The sequence below is a fragment of the Canis lupus genome, chromosome 8, assembly GCF_048164855.1.
Source record: "Canis lupus baileyi chromosome 8, mCanLup2.hap1, whole genome shotgun sequence".
In the NCBI taxonomy this organism is placed as follows: Eukaryota; Metazoa; Chordata; class Mammalia; order Carnivora; family Canidae; genus Canis; species Canis lupus.
In genome coordinates, this window is record NC_132845.1 from 58,438,798 (window position 1) to 58,463,100 (window position 24,303).

At 56.3% G+C, this 24,303-nt stretch overlaps 1 protein-coding gene and 1 long non-coding RNA gene across 4 annotated transcripts in view; one reads left to right on the top strand and one right to left on the bottom strand.

The window, feature by feature from the left end:
- The window catches only part of IL21R (interleukin 21 receptor), a 35,640-nt gene extending 16,183 nt beyond the window's left edge, over window positions 1–19,457 (top strand). For both annotated transcript variants that reach the window (XM_072836268.1, XM_072836267.1), the window contains 8 exons: window positions 4,678–4,741; window positions 7,126–7,228; window positions 9,999–10,198; window positions 12,968–13,113; window positions 14,318–14,495; window positions 14,743–14,842; window positions 15,860–15,944; window positions 17,745–19,457. In XM_072836268.1, coding sequence (XP_072692369.1) covers window positions 4,693–4,741; window positions 7,126–7,228; window positions 9,999–10,198; window positions 12,968–13,113; window positions 14,318–14,495; window positions 14,743–14,842; window positions 15,860–15,944; window positions 17,745–18,515 — 1,632 coding nt within the window. In that variant the 5' untranslated portion in view covers window positions 4,678–4,692 and the 3' untranslated portion in view covers window positions 18,516–19,457. The remainder of the gene's footprint in view (window positions 1–4,677; window positions 4,742–7,125; window positions 7,229–9,998; window positions 10,199–12,967; window positions 13,114–14,317; window positions 14,496–14,742; window positions 14,843–15,859; window positions 15,945–17,744) is intronic.
- A 506-nt stretch (window positions 19,458–19,963) lies between these two features.
- Window positions 19,964–24,135, bottom strand: LOC140638627 (uncharacterized). 2 transcript variants are annotated; one of them, XR_012035657.1, is made up of 5 exons: window positions 23,646–24,135; window positions 22,674–22,904; window positions 21,518–22,195; window positions 21,047–21,194; window positions 19,964–20,161 (listed from the first exon to the last, which is right to left on the bottom strand). It is a non-coding gene; the product is annotated as an uncharacterized lncRNA (long non-coding RNA). The 2 variants fall into 2 exon arrangements; XR_012035656.1 differs by having other exon boundaries at window positions 21,518–22,904.
- Between the last annotated feature and the right edge of the window lie 168 nt (window positions 24,136–24,303).

Sequence of the window (24,303 nt, forward strand, 5' to 3'; positions counted from 1 at the left end):
GCTACGTCTTAATACAAACACCTGCTCAAATTTATTAGACCATGTCAAACTATTTCCCAGACCACTAATTTACATTTCCATCAGCCATGAATGAGAGTTCCCATTACATTATGTCTTCAGCAACATGTGATATTGTCAGACTTTTAGTTTTTGCCAATCGAGTAAAATTAAAATGGCATGTCATTGTGGTTTTAATTTGCATTTCTTTGTTGGCTGTGAGTTAAGTACTTTATGTTCTACGTATCACCCACTTTAATCTGACTTCAGAGCTCCAAGCTTCTTCACTTCCCAAGAATCTCCTGAAATTTGGCTTTTAGTCTGAACTACCGCAACACCTAAGATCATTCCTTGGCACCGGAGCCTGGCAGATAAATACCTCTGGACAGCTCCATTCCATCCAGGACTGTGTTGGAGCGCTTTACATACAATGATGTATTTGGTGCTTCTAACAAATCTGCAGCAAAGAATCATGACCCCCATTATATAGATGAGAACATAGAGAACCAGAAGTGTTAGGAACTTGCCCAGGGATACACAACTGGGACCAGGAAGACTCTAAGCCAGGTGCTCTTCACTCCTCTGTAGGAGATTGTAGAGGTAGGTGCTGCCACAGGAGGTCCCATAGCAGGTAGGCCCTTAGGAAAATTACCCTGCCCTTCACTCAGAAAAAACATCTGGTGGTTTGGTGTGCACCTGGGGAGAAAGTGCTGTTGCCCTCAGGAATCAGCCGTAATGTGAAGACCCACAAAGGGACAGATTCAGGGCAGGGAGAGCAATGGGACGGGGAGGAGTTCCGGCTCGGTGTCTTTACCATTCAAGGGTGCTGTTCCCTGAATTGAGTGGCTTATTTTAGACAGTGTTAAATATCTCTGCACCCCCTAATGAAAGAGTTCGACCTTTTTCAACCTTCTTTCAATCCTCTAATGCCAGTGAGAATCTCAGTTTGGTATTCATTTGCCTTAAACACTTGATACTCTTTAATCCCCCTTTTAAAGAAAGGCAAACTGGATTTGCCAACTTCCCAGTTGTATGTGGGAGATAGCATCTTATTCAAATTCGATTATTGTCTTCTGTTGCCTTTTATTTCATTTTACAGTTAACAAATCGTTTTTGTTTAAGAAACACATAACATCTACAATTATGTTGGGCACTGTTCTCAGTGCTTTACACATACTGACTAATTTACTTTTCCCAAAGACCCCCTGAGGTGGGCACTATTACTAGTACGTCCATTTTACAGAAGGGGACTCTGAGGCCCAGGAAGTTTAAGTAAATTTCCCTGAGGTCACACAGCCTGGAAATGGCAGTGTCGGGATTTGAGCTGAGGCAGGTTGGCCCCGAGTCTACAATTAACCATTGTGATGTACACAGTCTTTCTGTTTCATACTAGTTCCCTGTTGGTTGTATCTTTTCTTTTGAGACATGTTTATGGGAGCAAACCTGGGAGGCAAGGTAACGATAAATAGCAAGTAGATAATAGCATGAGTAAAAACCTTGAAGGCAGTAAGTGGCAGGAATTCTGGAACATTCCACCGTGGCTTCATGGATGCAAGGGTAGAGCAAGAGATTGTGAAGACTGATTAAGAGGGATGGGAGGGGGGAAGGTGTTCAAGGGGAAGACTCAGCACAAGAATTTGCCTCATGCAAAGGCAGAGAGGCATGACAGGGCCTCAGGTGCTAAGGGGATGCTGAGTAATTCAGAGCAGCTGGCCAGTAACTGCAAGAACCCAGCACCCTCGTATAGCACTTTCCGGTTCGCAGAGCACTGTCACATCTGCTTTCCACTGACCCTTCATAACTGACAGGTGCAGTGGGCAGGACTGTCCCCATTTTAGAAGTGATAACCAATGTCAGAGAGAGGAAATACCAGAAAAAAAAAGCTATTATTGTTCCAAGTTACTCTGGCTTCCAATTCTGGGCCCTTGGCTCCATTCCACTGTATCAGGTATCTTTGATGGCAAGCAACAGAAATGTAGTTCACATGGTTGAGCAAAATAAAGTGGGTGTTTGTTTTAGTTTTGGTTTTTGGCTCATGTAAATGAAACGTCCAGGTGTGGACATCAGATACGGCTGGATCCAGGTCCTCGAATAATGCCATGGGGATTCTGGGTCTGTATTTTTCAACTTTCGAGAAAATCTCAGGCAGGCTCTCCCTAAATGGTGACAAAGATGGCTACTAGCTTCCAGCAGGCAGCCAAAAAAGTCCCTCTTTACTGGAGTTTTAGGGAAAATCCCCAGACTGCTCTCACTCACTTTGCTTGGGTTGATGTCCATCCCTGATCCATTCCATGTGGCCAGGCTGGTGGGGTGCTGTCTTGGCCAAGGCTGAGTCAGGTGCCCACCTGTGGAACTGAGGTTCTAGTCCTCTCCACACAGACCACACAGGGACAGCTCCAGTTGGAGAAGCTCTTCATAAGAGAGGAAGAGGTGCCAGGCAGACAGAAGTAGCAGTTGCATCCCTTCTATCATCAGGCACCTGCGTGTCATCTGTGCAGAGCTGAGGAGTTTGGAGGGGTGGAGAGCTTTGAATCTGGGCAAGGGAGGTGGTGCTTTATCCTGTGGTCCAGATGGAGCTTCGGGGGAGTGACACAGATAGAGCTATGCCAGGCCTTGTACTGGGGCTGGGGGCAGAGGTGTGGACATGCCAGTGAGGGGCAGATATGAACCCCACCTCTTGTGACAGGAAGTGAATCCTCGAAGTGTGATAACAGGGCTCCTCCAGGGCTGAGGCCAGGCAAGATCAGTGTTCCTTAAAGTCAATTTAAAAGGTTTTTGCCCCAACATTATTTTAGTAGTGATGTTACTCATTTTAAGGTGTATTGGGAAAAAAATACACAGTATAGATACTATTGCTTGGAATGAGAGTGGAGTTAGATCTTTTTATTTTTTTTAAAGATTTTATTCATTTATTTATGAGAGACACACACACACACAGAGAGAGAGAGGAGAGAGAGAGAGAGAGAGAGAGAGGGACATAGGCAGAGGGAGACGCAGGCTCCATGCAGGGAGCCCGATGTGGGACTCGATCCTGGGTCTCCAGGATCAGGCCCTGGGCCAAAGGCTGCGCTAAACTGGTGAGCCACCCAGGCTGCCCCAGAGGTAGGTTTTTTTAATGAGCTTATTTATAGAAAACATTAAATAAATAATAGTACACCATGATCTACAAATATGGCCAACATTTTGGAAGTGAGAAATTTAGGGACCTCTTGGCTAGATGATTCTGGGGCCCCTCTATTTCTGGTGCTCTAAATTCTCTATCCATCACAGCTCTTTGTTGAGTGTTTATGTGTCAGGGGCTATGCTCAGGGTTTTCTGCAAAATGCTTCCTTGAACTCTCACAAAAATCTGGGAAGCAGGGTTTACCATCTCCACGGGGCTCAGAGAGGGGAAGTGATGGGCCCAGAGCAACACAGCTGGTGATCAGAACTCTGGGTGTGCTTCACCACTGCTTCCTTGGTGACTTGTTTGGGAACTCAGAGGGAGCTCTCAGTGTGGCCACAGTAGGGTCTGGGGGAACCCAGGTGTGTGTATGTTGTGGGGGTCTTCCCACTGTGGGCTCAGGGACGGTGTCTGGGAGAAGCCATGCCTGTGACTTGATTCCTGCATGGGTCATTCCCTTAGGCTCCAGTTCCAGTTCCAATCCTGTAACCAGGAGCCAGTCTGTAACCAGGGTGGGGCTCCTGGGCCTGGGGAGTTGGATACCCCCCCTCTAAGTGGCACCTCCCCCAAGCAGACACAGAACTGGGGTACAGTGGGCAAAGTGCCAACAAGAGTCTGGTGTGGCCACCCTGGTGGGTCACACCTTTGCCAAAGGCACCAGCATCTGTTCCTCCCCGGTAGGTCCGTGGTCTTCTCCAAAGAGGCCTCTCCTGCATCTCATCCAGATCAGGAAGTCAGGCTCGCCTCCACGGGGTCCCGCCGGGGCTCCCCATATGCTTTCCAGTGCGCTCACTAACCTGGGCCAGATATCGGGCTAACCTTAGTATTCATGGGGTCTTCATTGTGGGCTAACCTTGGATCTGTTATTCAATAAGAAGCCAGTCTGCCGGGCTAACGTCAACACAGGTGTTTTGTGGAAAGGACTCAAGATCTCTGCTTCTCAAATACCACTTTCCATACCAGCTTCCCCTCCCTGCCTCCTTGCCTCTCTCCTTTTTTTTTCAGATGGGTAAATGCCCATGTTTCGTCTCATGCACAGCTCTACATCCACAGGCTTCCAGGGACAGGAGAGCAGCTAGCTCCTCCCTCTTTAAACTCACCTCTCAGGCCACCTGGTGGCTCAGTGGTTGAGCTACTGCCTTCAGCTCAGGGCGTGATCCCAGGGTCCCGGGATCAAGTCCCACATCAGGATCAAGTCCCACATCAGGCTCCCCCGCAGGGAGCCTTCTTCTCCCTCTGCCTGTGTCTCTGCTTCTCTTTCTGTGTCTCTCATGAATAAATAAACAAACAAATTCACCTCTTATTTGGGACTGTGTTAGGAGACAGGAAGAAGGTGGGAGAAACAGGGTCCAGGGGAAAATCAGCCATTTCTAAGGGGCAGGAATCCTTGGGAGCATCCAAGGGCTCCAACTCTTGTTTTTCCAAGAATTTGAGGCAAGTCTTCCAAGGGAGGGAGAGGACCAGAGGGGAGGCTGTTCGGAGGCCCGGGTCTCCCCTCTCCCTGCGCGTCTCTTCCAGGACCCGAGAGTCAGCATGCTGTGTGGCGGGGCGGCCGCTCTGTTCCTGCTGATGCTCCAGGGAGGTGAGTAGCTGCCCCAGGTCTGCGGGCGGGGAGGAGGCCAGGCTGGCCTGCAGGCTCTGGGTCAGGGCCAGGGCCCGCAGGGCGGGGGGCTGCAGCCTCTGTGCACGTGGGCTGGACTGGCCAGTGCCCCATCAACTAGAACCCGTCCCACCCGGGAGCCCCGTTAGCCAGCAGTGGCTCATGTGAGTCCCACGTGGACCAGACCACGAGCTGGGGGCTTCACGGCTCACTCACTGCGGGGACGAGACTGGAACCTCCATTTCCACAGCTCTCGGCCTGGCCTGGCTCCCAGCCCTCAGAGGGAGGAAGTCCTGCCTTTGGTCTAACCTCAATTTCTCTTTGTGCAATGACTCTCCTAGGAGATGTTTGTCAATAATCACAGAATCCCCAGCAGGCCCTGGGGGGGGGAGGGGGTGGGGGAGAGGGAGACAAAAGTAGCCAAACCTTGGAAGGCACCCCCAGGGCACCAGAGGATGAAGTTAGAAGCCCCAGCTGGGAAAGGCCAGGCGTTGGACTAGGGTGCCCAGCCAGGGCTCAGAGGCCTGGGAAGCCTTCCCGGAGGAGGCCGGACGCAGCACACAAGCTCATGGGGGTTGCACTGGGAGCAGGGGTCCCTCGGCCGCTGCTCTGCTGACTCTGCAGTTCTCTCTGGTTTTTACCGAAAGGCCCAGAGCCTCAAATAGCTTCTTCAGGAAGCAGATGTCTGGCTCTTTTATTTTCCCCTTCTGCGCGGCCAGCACTCGGTCCTGGGTCACCCTCCAGGGCGCCACCCCCGCGGGCACAGACAACAAGCCCCTGCTGCACTGGGCGCTGAGCGTCACTCACTCCGCGCCCCCCATGGCCCCGTGTGGCCCGTGCCTCAGTGACACCGGGTGCTCACTTGAGGACACCACGGCTCAGGAAGGGTAAGGGACAGGCCACGGACCCACGGCCAGGCAGTGGCGGAGCTGGAATCCCAAACCTGCTTCATCCCCCTGGCTTAGCCACCTTGCGCTGCCGCTGGTATTGAGGGAGCGCCCTGTGCAGGGTCCCCACCCGCATGCTGTCACCTGTGTATCTCCCTCCAGGGAGACCAGTTCCCCCCGGGGGAAGCCTCCTCCTAGCGCAGGACTCATTGCCACAACTCAGATTCCTTGGTGGTGGCTGCAGGGAGACCTGTGTTGAGGAGGATTCTGAGGGTCCCCCAAAGGAGGGAGTGCCGTGATGGATTAGTGGTGTTTGCTGTGCGCACGGATGTCAACGAGTAGCACAGCTGAGATTTTCCTTTCCTGGGTGAGAGTCTCAGGAGCCCAGCCCCAGAGTGACCGGAGGTGTGGCCCAGGCTCAGAGCCTCCAGGTTCTTGTCTATAAAACGGTGGCGGCAGCCGGCTAAGGACATTTCCAGCAATGGTCCTCTTGGTTCTGAATCCAGCTTCTGACCTAAAGTGAGGCACAGGAAGGGAACACAGCACCACCGCTTGGATCTTCATTAGTCAGGAGAAAATAGGAAAAAGCCACTAAGGATGACTTCACTTAAAAAGGGGAACAGATTTCTGGTAAATAGTTGAAGGGGAGTGGGGGAGAAATCTCAGCGTTGGTACCTGATCTTACAGAACAAAATGAAGCTAAAACTTGTTAAACTTATTTTGTCGAACATTGACACAAACTTAGATTTATGGTTGCACCCCCTACTTCTAGAACAACAGAAAGCATTAATGTTGAGGGTGGGAGGGCATTAAGTCTCCCAACATAATGGCCTGAGTGAGCACTCCCGGTGTCACCTGGCGGTAGTGGTGCTGGCCAGTACACTAATACAGATTTTTCAGCAAAAGTTTTAGAGGGCTTCTTGGTTTAGGGATGTTTTCTTACTCCCTCCATGCACTTCTGGCCTCCCTGAGGTCCGTGTCCTGGCTCGGCCAGCTGCTGTGAAGCAGAGGGCCCCAGCCTTGTCAGGGCTTGGGGCATTTTCAGCAGTGCCTCTGATGGCTTCTTGAATCCCTGGGGGGGGGGGGGGGGTGCAGATTCACCCTGCAGCTGGGGAGTTCAGGACCTGCCACCAAGGGGGACACTGGTCAGGAGGGACGCAGAGCTGGTGGTCACATGCTGGCTTTGGTGGGGGGAGAGTGCTGAGGTGGGGACCCGCTTAGTTCCTTAGATTTCACATTCATAGTGTCCTGTCTCTGTAGCCAGCCTTGAAACATGGGGGTCACACCAGGAATTCCCAGGTGGCAGGGACACCCTTCCCCGAGCCCACATCTTAGCTGCCCCTGGGTTGCCAAACTCGGCCTGGCCCTGGAACCCCTGCCTCCTCTCACCCTCCAGCCCCCGAGGAGGGGAAGGGGTGAGGCACCACGAAGCCTCTGGCCAGCCCCCCACCACGGCCTCTCTCTCCCCTCATCTTCCAGCCTGGGGTTGCCTAGACCTCGTCTGCTACACCGATTACTTCCAGACAGTCACCTGCACCCTGGAGACAGGGACCGTCCACCCCAGCAACCTCACCCTCACCTGGTAAGTGGCTGGCCCTCACCAGCCCTGGGATGCTGCTCAGGGTGGCCGCTGGGGGGCTGGGGCAAAGCAGGACCAACCACAGAAGGCCACAGACCGCGTTGGACCTTCGAGGTGCCCGGCAGACAGTTTAGCAATAAACATAATAGCTGCCACTTCCTGAGGGTTCTCAGGCTTGTTCACCATCAGCATTTGGTTTTGCCCCAGGAGAGGCTGTGAGCTGGACTTGCCCTGCCCGTCTTACACCCCCCTCCCCGCCCCGGCTCACGGCCCTTGTCTAGAGCATCAGCTGAGAGGCCACGGGGCAGTTCTGTCAGCTCCAAAGGCCATACTCTCCTGCCCACATAGCCCTAACTGTGGCTTTTTTTTTTTTTTAAGATTGATTTATTCATTTTAGAGAAGGGTTAGGGGGGACAGGGGCAGAAGGAGCCAAGCAGACTCTGTGCTGAGTGTGGAGCCCAACACGGGGCTCGATCCCACGACTCTGAGATCATGACCCGATCTGAAACCGACTGAGCCAACCAGGTGCCCCAGCCCTACCTGTGGTTTTGAGACCCATGGACAGCCAGACTCCTTCCCGTATGATTTGTTTTTTGAGCATTCAGTACATCCCAGGCGCCTTGCTATGTGCTTCCTAGGAACGATCACTTCCCTTCCTCGCAATTATTACTGTCATTTTACAAATGGGGACATTGGGGTTCAGAGAGGTTGTGCCACTCGCCCAAGCTCACACAGCCAGTGAATGGTGGAACTGGATTGAAACACAGGCAGCCTGATTCCAAAATCCACAGGCCCCTTTTAGTCTATTGTTAAAGAACAGGGACGTGAGGCTTTACTCAAGACCACTGCCAGGGGCACAAGGCCCACTGCATGGGGCTTTGCAGTCAGGGGAGAGATTGGGCTCAACCTCAAATATGACCAAGAAAAAGGGGGGATGTAGAGCCAAGGGGGAGGGTGGAGTCAGTGGATGGGAGTTACCAAGAGGACACGTCAAGGGGAAGGGGGGGGTCTGGCTACATGTCACAGTGTTTTTTTTTTTTTTTTTTTTTAAGATTTATTTATTTATTCATGAGAGACACAGAAAGAGAGGCAGAGACATAGGCAGAGGGAGAAGCAGGTCCCTATGGGGACCCGGATGCAGGACTTGATCCCAGGACCCTGGGATCACAACCTGAGCAAAAGGCTGATGCTCAGCCACTGGGCCACCCAGGTGCTCCAGTTCTTGCTGACGGCAGCCCAGGTTGGTCAGACGTCATCGGGGGATGAGGTGGAGGGCGAGGAGCCTCCTCACACATCCAGGGCAGGGGACTCTGGCTAACGACTTAGCAGGAGTCTTGTCAAAATTAGTGCAGAGATGACCCGGAAGCCCAAAGGTCAGGGCCTCGTCTAGGAGAGTGCTCAGAGGAGCCTGCACAGAACTTAACCAAGGAGAGAACCTTTATTCACTGAGGCTGCTCAGGATAAAGGATAGCTGGCTTTCCTCTCTCATCACTAGTTCATTCATACATTCATTCGGAACATGGTTATTGACCCCCTGCTAGACACCTGCTGGCACTGGGGGCAGACCAGTGAGGTCCCAGGAGCTCTACAGTGGGGGGTGCCTGGGGAGACAGATAATAGACACATAAGCAGCCATCAAGATCCTTTCTGATGACGATGAGTGCTATAAAGAACAGGAACATGAAAAAAAAAAAAAAAAGAACAGGAACATGGGCCACGGGGTCCTGAGCAAGTGACACGGGGGCGGGTGGTCAGGGCAGGCCTCTCTGGATGAGAAGGAGGCAGCCAGTGAGCTGGGGCAGAGCATTCCAGGCAGAGGGCACTGCCTGTGCGAAGTCCCTGGGGGCGGGGAAGGGAAGAGCTGATGAGTTTGAGGAATATCGAGGAAGTCAGTGTGGCCAGAGTGGAGTGAGTCAGTGTGGGAGGGAATAACAAGCAAAGAAGGTGAGAGGAAGGCTGAGGGCAGATTTCACTGTGGGTGGTGAGCAGTCACTGGAGGGTTTTAGGCGTGGGAGTGACGCAGAGTTTTTAAAGGGCCCCTTGGCTCCTATGCAAGAGGCTTGCATTGATTGAGCGGAAGTTTCTGTTCTAACAAATATTTAGCAGAGAACAGAGTCTACATGTCCATATTGGCCTTGGAGGGTAGTCATGTTGAGAGTCTGAAAGTGTAGGTAGAGAAATAAATACTTGCTGAACTCCTATCCATACTTCAAAACCCATCACTTAACACCCAGTGGGAATGAAAAGGCCAGAGCATTGCCCCAACCCCATACCAACAGCCTCCCTAGAATTTCACGTGGTGCAGGGGATGAGGTTCATTTGGCTCTCATCTTGGCCTTCAACCCAGGTACTCCACTAGGTATTCATTGGATGTTGGATGGAAGGAGGGAGGAAGGAGACCTGAAATGCTTAGCATCCTTCCTACAGGACAGTGATCCAGTTGATGGAATTGACAAGGACAGATTTAGGCTCAGTCTAGGCAAGAATGGCCCAAATTTCCAAAGTTGAGAGTTTTTATCTTATGTGAGGTAGTGAGTTCCCGGTTCCTTGGAGGCATGCAAGCCAAGCCTGGACGCAACCCATCAGGGATGCTTCGGGGGGCAGAGGGGAATACCTTCCCTGGAAAAGTGCTGGTAGACTGAGTGACCCCCGCCTCCAGCCTCCCAGTCTCACCTCCAATTCCTCCCAGCCCCGAGATTCTGGGTTTCTGCCCTGGCCGCGTGCGCTGAGCCCCACCGGCCTCCAGCCGTGACTGGCTGCTCTGTCCTTGAAGGCAAGACCCATATGGAGAACTGGAGGATGAAGTCACCTCCTGCAGCCTCCAGCGGTCCACCCACAACGCCACGCACGCAAAGTACATGTGCCACATGGATGTGTTCCACTTCATGGCCGACGACATTTTCAGTGTCAACGTGACAGACCAGCCTGGCAATTACTCCCAGGAGTGCGGCAGCTTTGTCCTGGCTAAGAGCAGTGAGTATCCTGTGGACCCCAGAGCAGAGGGGAACCCAGGTGGGGGCTGAGCCCCGTGCTCCCGGGCCAGCCGTCCCCCATCATCAGAAGTGACCTGTCCCGTGTGCTGGCTTCCCCCTAGCATTAGTTCTGTAGATGCACGACTACGGAGCGGTGGGTTGATAACTAGATTTGGGCCTTAACCAGAGAGAGGCCACAGAGGCGTGAAACGGAGCTGGCCTGGGGCCCCGGAGCCGGCTGGCTGTGGCCCTGGACTGGCTCACGATTTGTAGAGTGAGGGCCCTTCTGGGCTCCTGCCCCCAGTGTGAGGCAAGGTGGGGAGGCCACGTCACAAGAGAAAACCTCCCCTGGGATTTTTCCTGCTTCTTAGCTTGCCAATGAGGCCTAGAATTTCCCTCCAGCCTGGAGGGAGGAGGGCTGGCCAGTGGAAGCGGTTGTTTCTGTGGGTCCAGTGCCAGGAGGGGGCAGGGAAGGGCACAGGAAGCAGCTGTGAACGTGTGTATGTGTGTGCGCACACATGTGCCCAAAGTGGAGTGTCCAGGGAGGGGGTGAGACGCCCGTGCCCAGAGGCATGCAAGCAGACGGCTAAGAGAGGCCTGCCCCTGGGGAGGCTCAGCCTCTGAGGTCTGGGACTTTGTGTCCCCAGATTCCCAGCGGTGGGGCAAGAAGATAAGAGGGCATCTGTCACTCATACTCTGGGGGGCCAGGGTTGTGCCACTTGGCACACAGAGGGTGTGAGCAAAGCTTCACGCATACCCAGACACACCCAGTCTCCTACACATGCACACACATGCATAAATACACCCTCAGAGGTACAGATGTCCTGCCGACTCCAGGCCTAGACAGCACAGACAGATGCTCACATTTTCTCTCGGACCCATGCAGGTGCGTGCACACACAGGTGCACACATGCTCACTTGGCCATTTGGGTCCAGGTGTGGCAAGCGCAAGGAGCAGGGGTGCCCTCCTGCCTCTGGGTGAGCCCGGTGAGGGGGAGCAGAATCCCCGCCCCTCCCCTGCAGAGCAGAGTGCAGGGCAGAGAAGGAGCTGCCTTGACACTGCACAGGTGGCTCCAAGTCACATGGTTGCCCTCCCCCCCCACCTCCTGCCCTCCCTGCGGGGATATGAGGCGCCCTTGCCCAGATGTGGCCCCGCCCCCTTCCTCCTCCTGGGCACTGGGCCTCCCTGGGCTGAGCACCTGCCTCTCACGATGCCTGCCGGGCTCCACAAACGTCTGGCTTCCTCCACCAGTTGGTTCACACCACCCAGCTCAGGCCACAGGGGGAAACTGAGAGCTCGCCCAGCCTGGGAAGACAGAGAGGGTTTAAGAACGAGTCCTGTCCAAAAGGACCCGTGGCTCAAAGGCAACGAAGCTTTAGAGTTCCTTTTTGCGAAACCCCTGAAAGGTTCATTGGTTGATTTAATAAGCATTTCTCCAGGGCCTGGTGTGTGCCCGCTCTGTCCTGGGAGCTGTGGGCGCAGCGCTGACCCAGAAGAACAAATCCTCGGCCCCAAGCAGCTAAGATCCCAGAGAAGGGGCAGAGGGGGAACAGGAGCACACGGGGAAATGCGGAAAATGTTAGATGTTGGCAAATAAGGTGGAAGAAGGAGAGGGTGGGATTGGGGGGGCCAAGAACCTGTCACTTCTCTCTCCTCGAAGGGACCTCCTGCTACTGAGCTGGTCCCCGAGAATTGTCACCCCATGAAAGAGGAGCTGGTACCCTTTTACAAGAGAGGAAATGGAGACATATAACATGTCGTATCCTATTCACGAAACAAGTTTGGGATAGAGCAGAACGGGAGGCCTGACTTTGACCTTTGCCTGGGAAGCACCCAGGAGGGTGTGGTGATGTGACTCAGGCCTCCGCTCTTGCACTTTCCAGAAGTCTGGGAGAACCCTCACACCAAGTCACACGTGGCCAGTGAGGAGGGTCGGAGTGCTCTGCTCTGCAGACCCTGCAGAGAGCTCAGGAGGGCTGGCGTTTGTCGTTAGCATTAATTAATATTAAGGAAAGCTCATTAGCATTTATGCTAATCAGCACCTTTTGGCTTCTGGGGGAAGCTGCCTCTGAAAGAAAATGATGTCATTGTTTAGAACAGAAATGCAGAAACAGTGCCTCTGGCCTACATGTTGCTTAGCCAGTTTTTCGATTAGTAGCTAAATTTATTGGTTTTTTAAAATATTTTTAATTAATTAATTTATTTGAAAGAGCATGCACACGACAGAGAGAGAGAGAGAGAGAGAGCAGAAGAGGTGGGGAGGGGCAGAGGCAGAGGGAGAAGCAGACTCCCCCCTGAGCAGGGAGCCGGATGCGGGGTTCCATCCCAGGACCCTAGGATCGTGACCTGAGCTGAAGGCAGATGCTTCACCCACTGAGCCACCCAGGCACCCCTCGAGCTAACTTTAATGTTTGAGAGAGCTTCTCCCTATTTGGGATTCCAGGTTGCTCTTCTCTGGCCACCCTGGTCTGCTGTCCCGCCCAGCCTGAGTGGTGGCATCCCTTTTACGCGTCCTCAGACCCCAAACCTGCTTCACCCACTTCTGTTACACCCCCCAGCCCTGCCCCTGTAGGGCTGCAGGTCCAGTGTGGTCTCAACTTCTCATTTCTCCGATGAGCCAACCGAGGCTTGGAGAAGGCGGCTACCTCGCCCAGAGTCCCTCCCGGGTTCTGATCCAGGGGGTCGGGGCGTAGGGGCATTTCCTGCCACCACATCCTTCTCAGCGGCTGCCCCATCTCACTCCTTATCTTTCTGGCTTTTTCCTTCAAGTCAAGCCATCCCCCCCTTTCAACGTGACTGTGACCTTCTCGGGACATTATAACATCTCCTGGAGCTCCAGTTACAATTCCTACGCGCTGAAGGGCAAGCTGCAGTATGAGCTACGGTACAGGAAGCAGGGGCGCTCCTGGGCTCTGGTGAGGCTCGGGGAGACCTGGTGGGGAGGGGGTGAGAGACGGCGTGCAGTGCTGAGCATCCGGGGCGCTGGTGGTGCGGAGGGGGGGTTGGAGACACGGGTGAGCTGGTGACTCAGAGTGGAGAATGGAACCAAGGATCCACGGAGGGTGGAAGCCCCCCGCCCCCCTGCACCTTCCCTAGCTGTCCACCCTCCCACGCCTGGGGGTAGGAGGCCCCTTAAAAGTCTTTCCTTCCTGCCCCTGGTTCCTGGATCAGCTTGCCAGAGAGGAAGGGGGTGTCACTTCCTCAGATTCCACCTGGAGTCCAGAACAGTCGCAGTAGACCAAGTTTCAGAAATGGGGCGATCTGGAGCCTTCCCACCTGCCTTAGAACGGTCACAGGTGAAGAGCTCCAGGTGAAGACGGTCCAGTGTTAGAGGGACCACTGTTTCCAAGCTGAAGGCTTCTAGAAGCCTCCTTGTTGTTTTTTTTTTTTTTTTAAGATTTTATTTATTCATAAGAGACAGAGAGGGAGAGAGAGAGAGAGGCAGAGACACAGGCAGAGGGAGAAGCAGGCTCCCCGCAGGGAGCCTGATGTGGGACTCGATCCTGGGACTCCAGGATTTCACCCTGGACCAAAGGCAGGCGCTAAAGCGCTGAGCCACCCAGGGATCCCCAGCCTCCTGTTTAGAGCAGTGGAGAGTTCCCCAATGGCCTCCAATTCAGAACAGTCGTGGCCAAAGACTTCTAGAATGATCCATCCTTCAGGGCGGGCCCAGTTGAAGCATTTCATACATGCGGCTGTTTGGAATGTCCCCTGTGGAAGACTTCCAGAGGTATCCACGGCTGAGATGCCTGCGGTCGAAGGCTTCCAGAAATGCCCGCTCTTGAGAAGGTGCACAGAGGGACAGTCCACAAAGTGTCCGCTGTCTGGAATGCTGCCGGTTAAAGATTCCCAGGAGGGGCCATCCTGCTCCCGGGACCATCCAGGTCCTCGCAGGGCAGGGCCCCAGCCGGGACAGTGAGGGGAGAGCTGGGGTCGGTCAGAGAGAAACGAGGTTCAGGCGGCGCCCGTGGCTCTGAACCGCCCACACCCGAGTGGCCGCGACTCAAGCTGAGCCTGGGTCCTGTGGCAGGGGACGCTCGGCCCCTTCGTGGTGCTTCTGCTGGAGGCGGGGCTGGCCTGGCTGGTCCTGACCCGTGCGTCCTCTCCCTGTGCCGGCAGAGCCCGGGGAGAAAGCTGATCTCCGTGGACTCGAGAAGCGTCTCTCTCCTCCCCTTGGAGTTCCAGGGTGACTCGAGCTACGAGCTCCAGGTGCGCGCAGGGCCCCAGCCCGGCTCCAACTTCCAGGGGACCTGGAGCGAGTGGAGTGACTCCGTCACCTTTCACACCCAGCCGGAAGGTAGGCGTGACTCCCGGCGGGCGCTTGCTGCTCCTCCTAACTCTGTGCACGACCATCTCCATTTTGCGGGTGGGAACACGGAGGCCCAGAGGGTTGGAGTGTCGCTTGCCTGGGGTGGGGGTGGGAGCAGGAACCCAGACCACCTCACTGCAAGGCACCTGCCCGGACCCCGTGCCCACTGCACCCGCCCCACGTGGCGTCTGGTTAGAGGTTGGTTCCACGTTACCCAGTGTCTGTTCCCTCCCAGAGATAAAGGGAAGCCAGCACACGTACCTGCTCTACCTCCTCCTGGTCATCATACTCCCCATCCTCGTCTTCTTAGGCCTGAAGATCCACCTGCCTTGGAGGTGAGGCCAGGGAGGCAGGGAGGCAGGGAGCGGGTGGGGCTGGGCCACAAGCCTCTCTGGGGCTGCCCAGGGTTGGGGGAACACAACCTGGCGTCGAGACACTGATAATGGGAAACAGCTCCTGTTTACCCAACCTCATGAGCAGGACATCTGGTACTCCCCTCCCCTGGGCGACAGGGGAAGGCCAAGGGCTGCGGAGCTTTCAGAGAGCTTGCCCGAGGCCGCGCGGCTCTGAAGTGAGGCAGTAGATTTTGAGCCCGTGCTCAGGACAGGGACCTGGGCTATGATCTTGTCCAGCGAATTTTATGCTTTGCGTCCCAAGGGGCACGGGGTGGGGGCGGTGGTGGTGGCAAAGGGTTGGTGTGATCGTCCACACCCTGCCACCCCCGCCCTTCTGCTCCAACCAGGGCTCTTGCTTTCATCCATTTATATACCGGGTTTCTGCTGAATGTTGCCACTGATTAAAATGATAACCTAAAGCTCCCCTGGAGGCAAGCGCTGCAGTGAGGGTTTGCTGAGCCCTGGGAGGGGGGTGTGTGGGGTGGGGTGGGTGAAGGGGAGGGGAGGGGATCAGCACAATTTGTTCATCTTCATTCAGAGGTTTTGGCAAAGACGGAGGCAGAGAGGCTAGAGGGGGACGGAGAGCGATCCGAATGATAATGAGTATCACGGGGCGCTGTCGCGCTGTCGCGCTGTCGAGGTCCTGGGGTGCTGTGCAGACGCCCCGTGGAACTGGCTGTCTGCTCATCCTCAGTTGTAGAGGAGGAAGTTGAGGCTCAGCACGGAACAGGCAGCCAAGCACTCAACCCCCAGGCACCCTCACCAGACTTGCTGCCCCCATTTTAGGGATGTGGAAACTGAGGCCCTGGGGCAGAGGGGTGGGAGGGAGGTGCATGGGTGAGCTTTGGGAGGGGCCGAGTCTCCTGCAGGACAAAGCTGGGGAGCCCCTGAGCTGGGGGGGTGCAGGCTGCTCCCCCTGCGGGGACGGTGAGGGCTCACCTGGTCTCCGCCCCCCAGGCTGTGGAAGAAGGTGTGGGGGCAGGTGCCCAGCCCGCAGAAGTTCTTCCAGCCCCTCTACGTGGGCCACAGCGGGGACTTCAAGGTGAGTGCCCGCCCGCCCCTGCTGCGCCCGCGGAGCCTCTGCCCTCTGGGAGCTGAGCTCCACCGCCCCAGGACCCCAGCCGCACCCTGCAGGCCCCAGCCTGGCCTCCGTCTCCGCACCTGCAAAGTGCAGGAAATAATCCGGGTGGGGGCAGAACTGGCATAAGAATGACACAGAATCAGGCAGCGTCTCCCAACCGGGATGTCGTTTGGGGGAGGGGGCGGGCCGGGTGGTGGCCGGAGCCACACACCGGCCTCCTGGTCCTTTGTCAGAAGCCCTGGGAGGGAGGTAGAGACGGAGCAGGTTCTGGGAAGGGTGTGGATGGCCCCACCTGCAAACTACGCCCCTGCCGAGCCCCAACCACCCATCACCCGCCGGCACCCACGGTTGTCTGTGCCCATTTACCGCTCAACACCCACCCAGCGTGGGAGGGCCCGCCGCAGAGAGGATGTGGTGACTGGTGGGGCCAGGGGAGGGGGCAGCCCGCCCACTCCAGCCGAGCCTGGATGTCAGGAAACGCGGACCAGAGCCCGGCTGAGCTCCTGCTGTCTGCCCGGCGCTGCACCTGCACCGAGCGCCCTCTGCCTTCTGCCCCTTCCACCCTGATTGCCCCCCGCCCCCCAGGGAGGGGCTGCTCCATCATCCACAGGGCACCCTGGGGAGACGGAGGCTCAGAGCGGGGAGCAGGGGAGCAGCCTGGACCCCCCCTCCCCGGGAGAGAGACTTTCCTGCTTCCTCTGTACCGTTTCGGAAGCTCAGAGACCACAACGATCTGGTGTTTACTTCCCCGATGCTCACGGAACGGGTGCCCGGCACGCTGCGGGGAGCGTCAGAGATGTGAACGCATCTGCTCCTCACTACAGCCTGTGGAGTGGGCGCTGCTGGCAGATGGGGGGCCTCATCGGGGTCCTGAGATGTTTTCTTTTTTTTTTTTATTTAAAGATTTTATTTATTTATTCATGAGAGACACAGGCAGAGGGAGAAGCAGCTCCATGCAGGGAGCTCAATGCGGGACTCGATCCCAGGACCCCGGGATCGCGCCCTGAGCTGAAGGCAGATGCTCGACCACTGAGCCACCCAGACGTCCCCACCCTCAGATATTTTCTGAGGCACTAGGCTCAAAACGAGGGGGATTCTGGTTCTTAGGGGGTTTCACTGCCTGAGACTGTCAGATGGGGACCTGTGTCATGAGTGGGACCCCTGGCCAGCGAGGGCGTGGGGGCCGCTGTCGCCTCACATCCCTTACCCACCAAGCACCCGGAGGCCTTTCTAAGTGGCTTGTCACTGATTGACTCCTCGTGTTCATTTGGTTAATAAACATTTATTGGGTACCTACAAACTGAGGCACCCTGTGAGCCTCCAGGGATGACTGTGACCAGAAGGATTAGTTGAGGCTACTGCCCCTGCCAAGTGTCCACTCTTGTGGGGACACCAGCAGGAGGATGTTAGTTTTCAAGGACTGTCCCAGAGGAAATGAAACAGGGGGCCAGTGGTGGTTCTGTCACCCAGAGCTCAGGCCCTCCCGCCCCCTATGTCCCTATAAGCTCAGGAAGCTTGGCCCCCGACCCAGGCCCTATGCAGACCCCAGGCCACCGAGCATGGATTGTCGGACAGGCTACGGAGGGCTGTGGCTCCTCCTGCAGGTGGACAGAGGGACAGTGGTGAGGAGCGTCCCTGGATAGGGGCGCACCACGGTTCTGACCCCTGGCACTCTCTTTTTCCCCTCGTGGTGTCTCTGTGTCTGTCCATACCCTCCTTGCACCCATCCCGTCATGACCGTCCCCCCTTCCTCCCTCACAGAAATGGGTGGGTGCACGCTTCACCGCCTCCAGCCTGGAGCTGGGCCCCCGGAGCCCCGAGGCGCTCTCCTCCCTGGAGCTGTACTACTGCTGCCCTGCGCAGAGCGCCAGCAAGGGGCTGGAGTCCACGCAGCTGCCGGAGCCCACGGACCTGCTGGAAGCCGACGGGGGGCCCGAGCTGGGGGGCTTCTGGGTCCCAGCCCCCTCCACTGCCGGCAGCGTGGGTGGCTCAGCTTATAGCCAGGAGAGGGACCGGCCATACGGCGTTGTGTCCATTGACACGGTGACCGTGGCAGACACAGAAGGGCCGTGTGCGTGGTCCTGCACCTGTGGGGCTGACGGCTACCCAGCCCTGAACTTGGACGCCAGCCTGGAGCCCGGCTCCGGCACTGAGGATCCGCTCTTGGACACAGGGACTACGGTCCTATCCTGTGGCTGCGTCTCAACCGGTGGCCTCGCCGGGCTGGGAGGCCCCCCGGGCAGCCTCCTCGACAGGCTACAGCTGCCCCTGGAGGACGAGGCAGGTTGGACGCCGGGGCCGCCCTGGAGCGGCAGGCCACCCCGAGGGGTGTCGGACAGTGAAGCGGGCTCGCCTCCCGCCGGCCTGGACATGGACACTTTCGACAGTGGCTTCGCGGGCTCGGACTGTGGCAGCCCTGTGGAGTGTGACTTCACCAGCGCTGGGGATGAAGGGCCCCCCAGGAGCTACCTCCGCCAGTGGGTGGTCATGGCCCCTCCACCCGAGGGACCAGGGCCCCAGGCCAGCGAGTGAGGCTGACGGGCTGTCCAGAGCTGGTTGAGCCACTGGGCCCTGAGCCAGAGATGGGGTCCCTGGGGCCGTGCGGTGAAGATAGGGCCCCTGAGCCTGGTTGACAGTGTGCATGTGTGACCCAGGTGCACACCGGTGTGTCTGTGTGTGTGAGCAACACATGTGCCCGTGGACATGGAGCATGCCCGTGGTGATACCATGTGCCCAAGGCCACCCGCGTCTGTGCCTACAGGAGCTCCCTGTGTGCACGAATGTGAGAAGTGTGCGTTACTGGCACTGTGTGCACACGATGCCTGCCTCCCTCCTTTCCAGACAGGGGGCAGCCCCCAGGTCACATGCTGAGAGGCTGGTCCAGTGTTGCCCACAGGGCCTGCATAGACCAGGGCACCACCTGCGATGGGCACCAGTCCCAGCCCTGCAGATCCTGCCTCCAGGAGCTTTTTCATTCCTCAGGGGGAGGGGAAGAGGTTGGGGTGAGTTCACTGTGACCCTGGGTTGCAGAAAGGTTTGTGGGGGCCTGTGGACCTAGGCTTGGATCCCAACTGAGCCAACTTGGGCAAGCCGCTTCCCCTCTCTGGGCTGGAGTTTCCTGTCTGGACTCGGTGTTGGGGTGGCAGGTGGCATGACGCACCTTGGGGAGAAATTGGCGAGGTCACCCACTGTACAGGCTGCAGCAGAGCAGACCCTCAATAAATGCAGCTTCCTTCCTTCTGGGGCCCAGATCAAGGCTTGTGCTGGAGGTGGGCGGGGGTGAGAAACCAGCCTGGGCTTGGGCGCCCGCCAGTGGGCTGCCCGTCCTGCAGATGGGCACCCCGGGGGGTTTCCAGGCTTCAAGTCAGCCCGTCTCTTAGGAACAGCCCCCACCAGCCAAGATTTCTTTTTCTGGTTCCTGTTGCTCACTTGGTTATTCCCTCTATGCACCCAATAAATACTTCTCGGGTACAAGTACGTGCCCAGACCCTGTGCGGGGTTCTGAGGTACGTTGGGTGGGGGGAAGAGACCTCCTTTGGCACTCGTGGTGGGGGAGGGGCAGGAAGGAATCAGCGGCGATGACCCCACGCTCAGTGCCTTAGGCATCTTATTTGCTCATCCCCAGGAATTAGGGGGCAGTTAAGTTTCTGTTGAAGATTTTTTTTAAGATTTTATTTATTTCAGAGAGAGAGAGACAGAGATAGCGAGATAGAGCACAAGAAGGGGCAGTGGCAGAAGGAGAGAAAAGGGAGAAGCAGGCTCCATCCCAGGGCTCTGGGGCAGACATTTAACCAACTGAGCCACCCAGGCGCCCCTTGTTGACTTCCCAGAGAGTCTGTTCAAATGTGAATTAAAAGCTAAGAAAATACATCTTAGCCACATTTGAAGGTGCCTAACCGAACACCAGCTTTGGACAGGAGCTAGACCTCAGTGCTAACAGGTTGCATGCAGCTCCTACTTAAAAAAACAAAACAAAACAAAACAAGAACCTAGACTGTCTTCCCTATCAGCGTGCTCACCTTCACAGGCATTTGTTTTCAAGACCAGGAAGCAGGGTCAAGGAGGCAGAGAGTCCGATTGAGCCAGCCCTCGCTCTTGGAGCCCCAGGGGGCATCCCCACCCTGGCCTGGAACTGCCTGGGCCCATCTCTCCCAGGAGGCCAGGCTGCCAGGCAGGACCTGAAGGAGAAAGCTCTGGTTTGTCTCTCCTCTTGGGTGAGTCTGAGCTACAAGTTGGTGGAAGTCAGTCCTGCCAAAAGCCTCACTGTGATTCATCTGTAAAATGGGGTGGTTGGGGGAAGTCCCTGAGAGAGTCCTTGGTGCTGAAAGTTCTAGAACATTGATGGTTTCAACTGTGGGGCTGTTGACTTGGGACCAGAGTGAGGCTCAGATGGGAGCTCGAGTCTGACACGGGAGCTCTTGCACAAGTGAGCAGCTCTCACCATCCCCCACCGTCACCCTGGGGACACTTGGGCCAAGGTGTGCTGTGGTTTCCACATCCTCTTGGGGGCAGTGGGTTCCAGAGGCCACCTGAACCGCCGGCTCCCTGGGGGAAGGAGCTCAGCTCTTCCGTGCACGGGGCTCTGGGCCAGGGCACTGGGGAAGGGACACCCGGGACGCTGATGCCAGGCCTGGGGCTTGGTGGGGGGCTCTGGCCTGGACCAGACATGAGTACCCATCACTTCCATCTCTGCAGGGGACTCAGCTCATCTGCAGGGTGCAAAACGGAGGCAAGAGCTGGCCTTCCTGGGAGGGTGGATTAGCAGGAGGTGGTGGGTGGATGACAGAGGGACCGGTGGTTGCATTGGTGGGCGGACAGATGGATAGATGGAGAATGAAAGGTGAGAAGGGAGAGCGCTGATGGACGGGTGGAAACAGCTGCTAGATACCAAGCTCGTAAGTCAAACAGATGCTCCGTGAGGGCAACAACATCCCCTATTTTGTTCACTGCCCTCCCTCCAGCCCGGCACGTAGAAGGCACTCAAGCCCTATTTGTAGTGTGTTGTGTGTGCTTTCCTTCCACGGCGTAGACACTTCCACCATGGCCCATTCCAAGCTACCAACCTGACAACTCGAAGTGTGATTGGGAGGAGATGTGTGTCATCAGCTCTCCTGGCTAATCCAGACAGCCCCAGCATGCCACTCATGGGAGCCCCGAGGGGCATCAGGAGGGGCTGGTGGGCTTCAGGGAGGAGGTGGTGTTTGTTGGGACCTTGAAAAAGGAATCAGAGTTGTTAGCTGCACCAGCTCTTTGGGCAGAAGGAAGAACTTGAGCTGGGCCTGGAGGTGTGACAGAGGGGAGAGCCTGGAGATGGGGAAGGTGGCTCTTTGGCCCCCCAGAGTCCAGGCTAGAATTGCTAATGAGTCTCCTAAGAGTCAGGAGGATTGTTAGCAACGCCAGGTGCATGGAAGCCACGTTCTACTCCTGGGCCAGCTCTCTCCCATCTGCAGGGGCTGAGAGGGCAGGGCTGTCCCTGTGACAAATGAAGTGAAGGGGCACAACGGGCAGGGGCTTGCTTGCCTGAGGTCATGTACCAGATTAAAGATGAACATGAACATGAACTCTAGTCTCCTGACACCAAATGCAGCTCTTCCTCCCCTTGCTCTGCCGAAAGGGACCAAGGTTAAGAGGGAACAAAGTCTTAGCAAACGCCCATGAGGTGCCTGCTGCTTCTGTCCGTGCAGCATCGTTGTGGGGCAGCTGGGAGTGGCCGACAGAGCATTCTGTGCACGCCTCCCCCCCTCCCCCCCACTGGTTCTGAGACCTACACATGACCTGAACCGGTCCATGCGCTCTTTCTGCTGGGACTGCTCAGTGGTAGGGATGGACTAGCCTGGGGTTGTGGGCACCAGGAAAGAACAGCTCACCTGGGAGGAGGCCAACATATAAGAATGCAGAGCTGAGAATGGAGATAGATTTCTGGTAATATCTCTTGAGCTCCTGGATCCAGCCATGCCTGAAACTATATCCCCCTGGACTTTTGAGGTACGAGTGTGGAAGTCATTATGCTGTTCACCAAATATTTGCAGCTCTTCGTCTTCTGTCTCCCCTCTCCCCCTGGGATTAGCCAGGGAGTTGTCAGCAGAAGTGCTAAGTCTCACTTCTGAACCAGAACAGGTACCTGACCGTTGTGATGTCCTCTGGAGTGTTGTTCCTCTCTGCCACTGGGCACTGTGACAGATGAGCTGGTGGCTGCTCCATCAGCCTGGGTCCTGGCGTGAGGCAATGCAGAGAGCAGAGCCTCTGGTTTACCCAAGATGGACGTGTATCATGACCAAGAGATAAATCCCTGTTGTAACCCACGGAGGGCTGGGGGCTGTTTGTTAGCCCCGCATAACCCAGCCTGTCCTGACTGGGCTGATGAGCTGCGAGTTTCCCCTTTTTAAGTGGGTCCGAGATGGGTTTGTGTCACCTGCGGCGGGAAGTGTTTCCCCTTTTAAGTGGGTCCGAGATGGGTTTGTGTCACCTGCAGCGGGAAGTGTCCTAGCATAAGGAGGACTCTCCTCCCAACCTGAGGAAGGACCACATTCAAAGGGGCTAGGGGACCAGGCTCCATCCCTTCTCATGAATGACCTTGGGCGGCCGGCCGCCTGATGTCTCTGAGCCTCAATTTCCTCCTCCTAAAGTGGGGGCAGCCACCAGCCCCTGGGCTTGCTGGGAGGAACTCTGTGTCTCGGAGGAATGGCTCACCCAGGTTGAGGCCCACACAAGGAAGCAGAGCTGGGTGTCTTCCTCTAGGATCCCCTGTTGGAGGGGAAGCCTCTTCTGCTCTCCCACTTGGGACTGGGTGTGGGGACTGGCCGCTGGCACCATGTGTGGCACATTTCCAGGGCAGCCGCCCAGGAGCACCGTCAGAGAATCAGGGACAGGAAAGACAGAGCAGTGAACACATGCAACCTGCCTCCTGGGAGCCCATCACACCTGGAGAACAGGAGGAAGAGGTAACAGTCAGGAAACATCAAGCCACGAAAGGATAACAAGAGGAGTCAGTGCTGCAGGACCTCCGCGGGGCCCCTCATTCAAAACCACCACGCCCCACTCACTTAGTTTTGTTTTTTTCTCCCTCATAATATTAAGCTCTAACTTAGGTCTCTTACGGATTTGTCGGGTTTACTGTCGATCCCGCTAGCACGGGGGTTTTGTCTGTTTTATTTGCTGCTGTGTCTCAGAGCCCAGAACAGTGCCTGGCACATAGCCGGTGCTCAGCAGATGCTGGATGGATGGACGTGTGAGTCAATCAGTAATAAGGCAGCAGGCAGAGAGGAAGGAGGGGACTGGGCCCAGGAGGGAGCCACCTGCCCCGGACCTGGAAATGCCTGATAATGGGACACAGAGATGAAGACCGGGGCCTCCTTGCAAGTCTATATGTGGAGCAAAGGGCCCTCTCCCGTTGCTCACACCACGGGGCAGGAAGGGGTCTTTCCCCCATCCCTAGTGGCAATGGATCTGAGGGGTTTTCTTTTAACATTGGTGGCCCCAGGGAAGAAACCTTCTCATTCTGCAGTTTAAGGGGTCTCCTCCTAGGGTAACGCCAGCTGCTCACCCCAGAGCAAACCCCACCTCTGGCAAGTGGCGTGAGGGGGAAGGCTTTGGGGCTGCAGGGCCTGAGCTGGCCTGCCAGCACATCCACCCACCCGCTTCCAGCTTGCAGAAGTGACTTACTTTCTCTCTCTGTGCCTCAGTTCCTTCAAACACAAATGGGCATACTGAGCGGCGCGGCAGGAGTTAATCTGTGTAAAGGGCCAAGAATGGTGTCGGGCACACGGCAAGTGCTCAGAGAGCGTTGTTATTGCTTTATCGTCATTTCTGTGGACGAGTCCACCGCTCCCCCCGGCCCAGTCCCAGCAAGCTTTTCCTGATCTCAACAGCGAAGCTGGACAGGTTGCTGCGGACACCGGGAGAGCAAGAATGAACCAGCCGCGAACAGAGCCGTTGGGCTGCTGCTGCCACCTGCTGGTGACCGCTCGAACCTGGCCGAGGCGTCCCCGCGGCAGCGCCCTCCAGCTCTGTGCTCTAGACTCTCATCTGCCAAGGGCTGCGTCAGGTGGCTTATACGGGTGGCCCTAGACAGTGGTCAGAGCGACCCCCTGCAGCGGGAGTATGGTGATGAGGACACAAGGCGAACTGACAGGCTCCTATTTTAATTCAACAAGGGCTGACTTCTGGTTGGGTGGCTGGATGTGCACAGGGCACTGGGCGGTGGGGGTGGGGAGATGTCAGTAAGCAGGGAGGTCACGCGTGCACACACAGACGGGCAGCGCGTATACACACATACAGGTCTGTACACAGATCCACATCCACACATACCCCCACACCTACG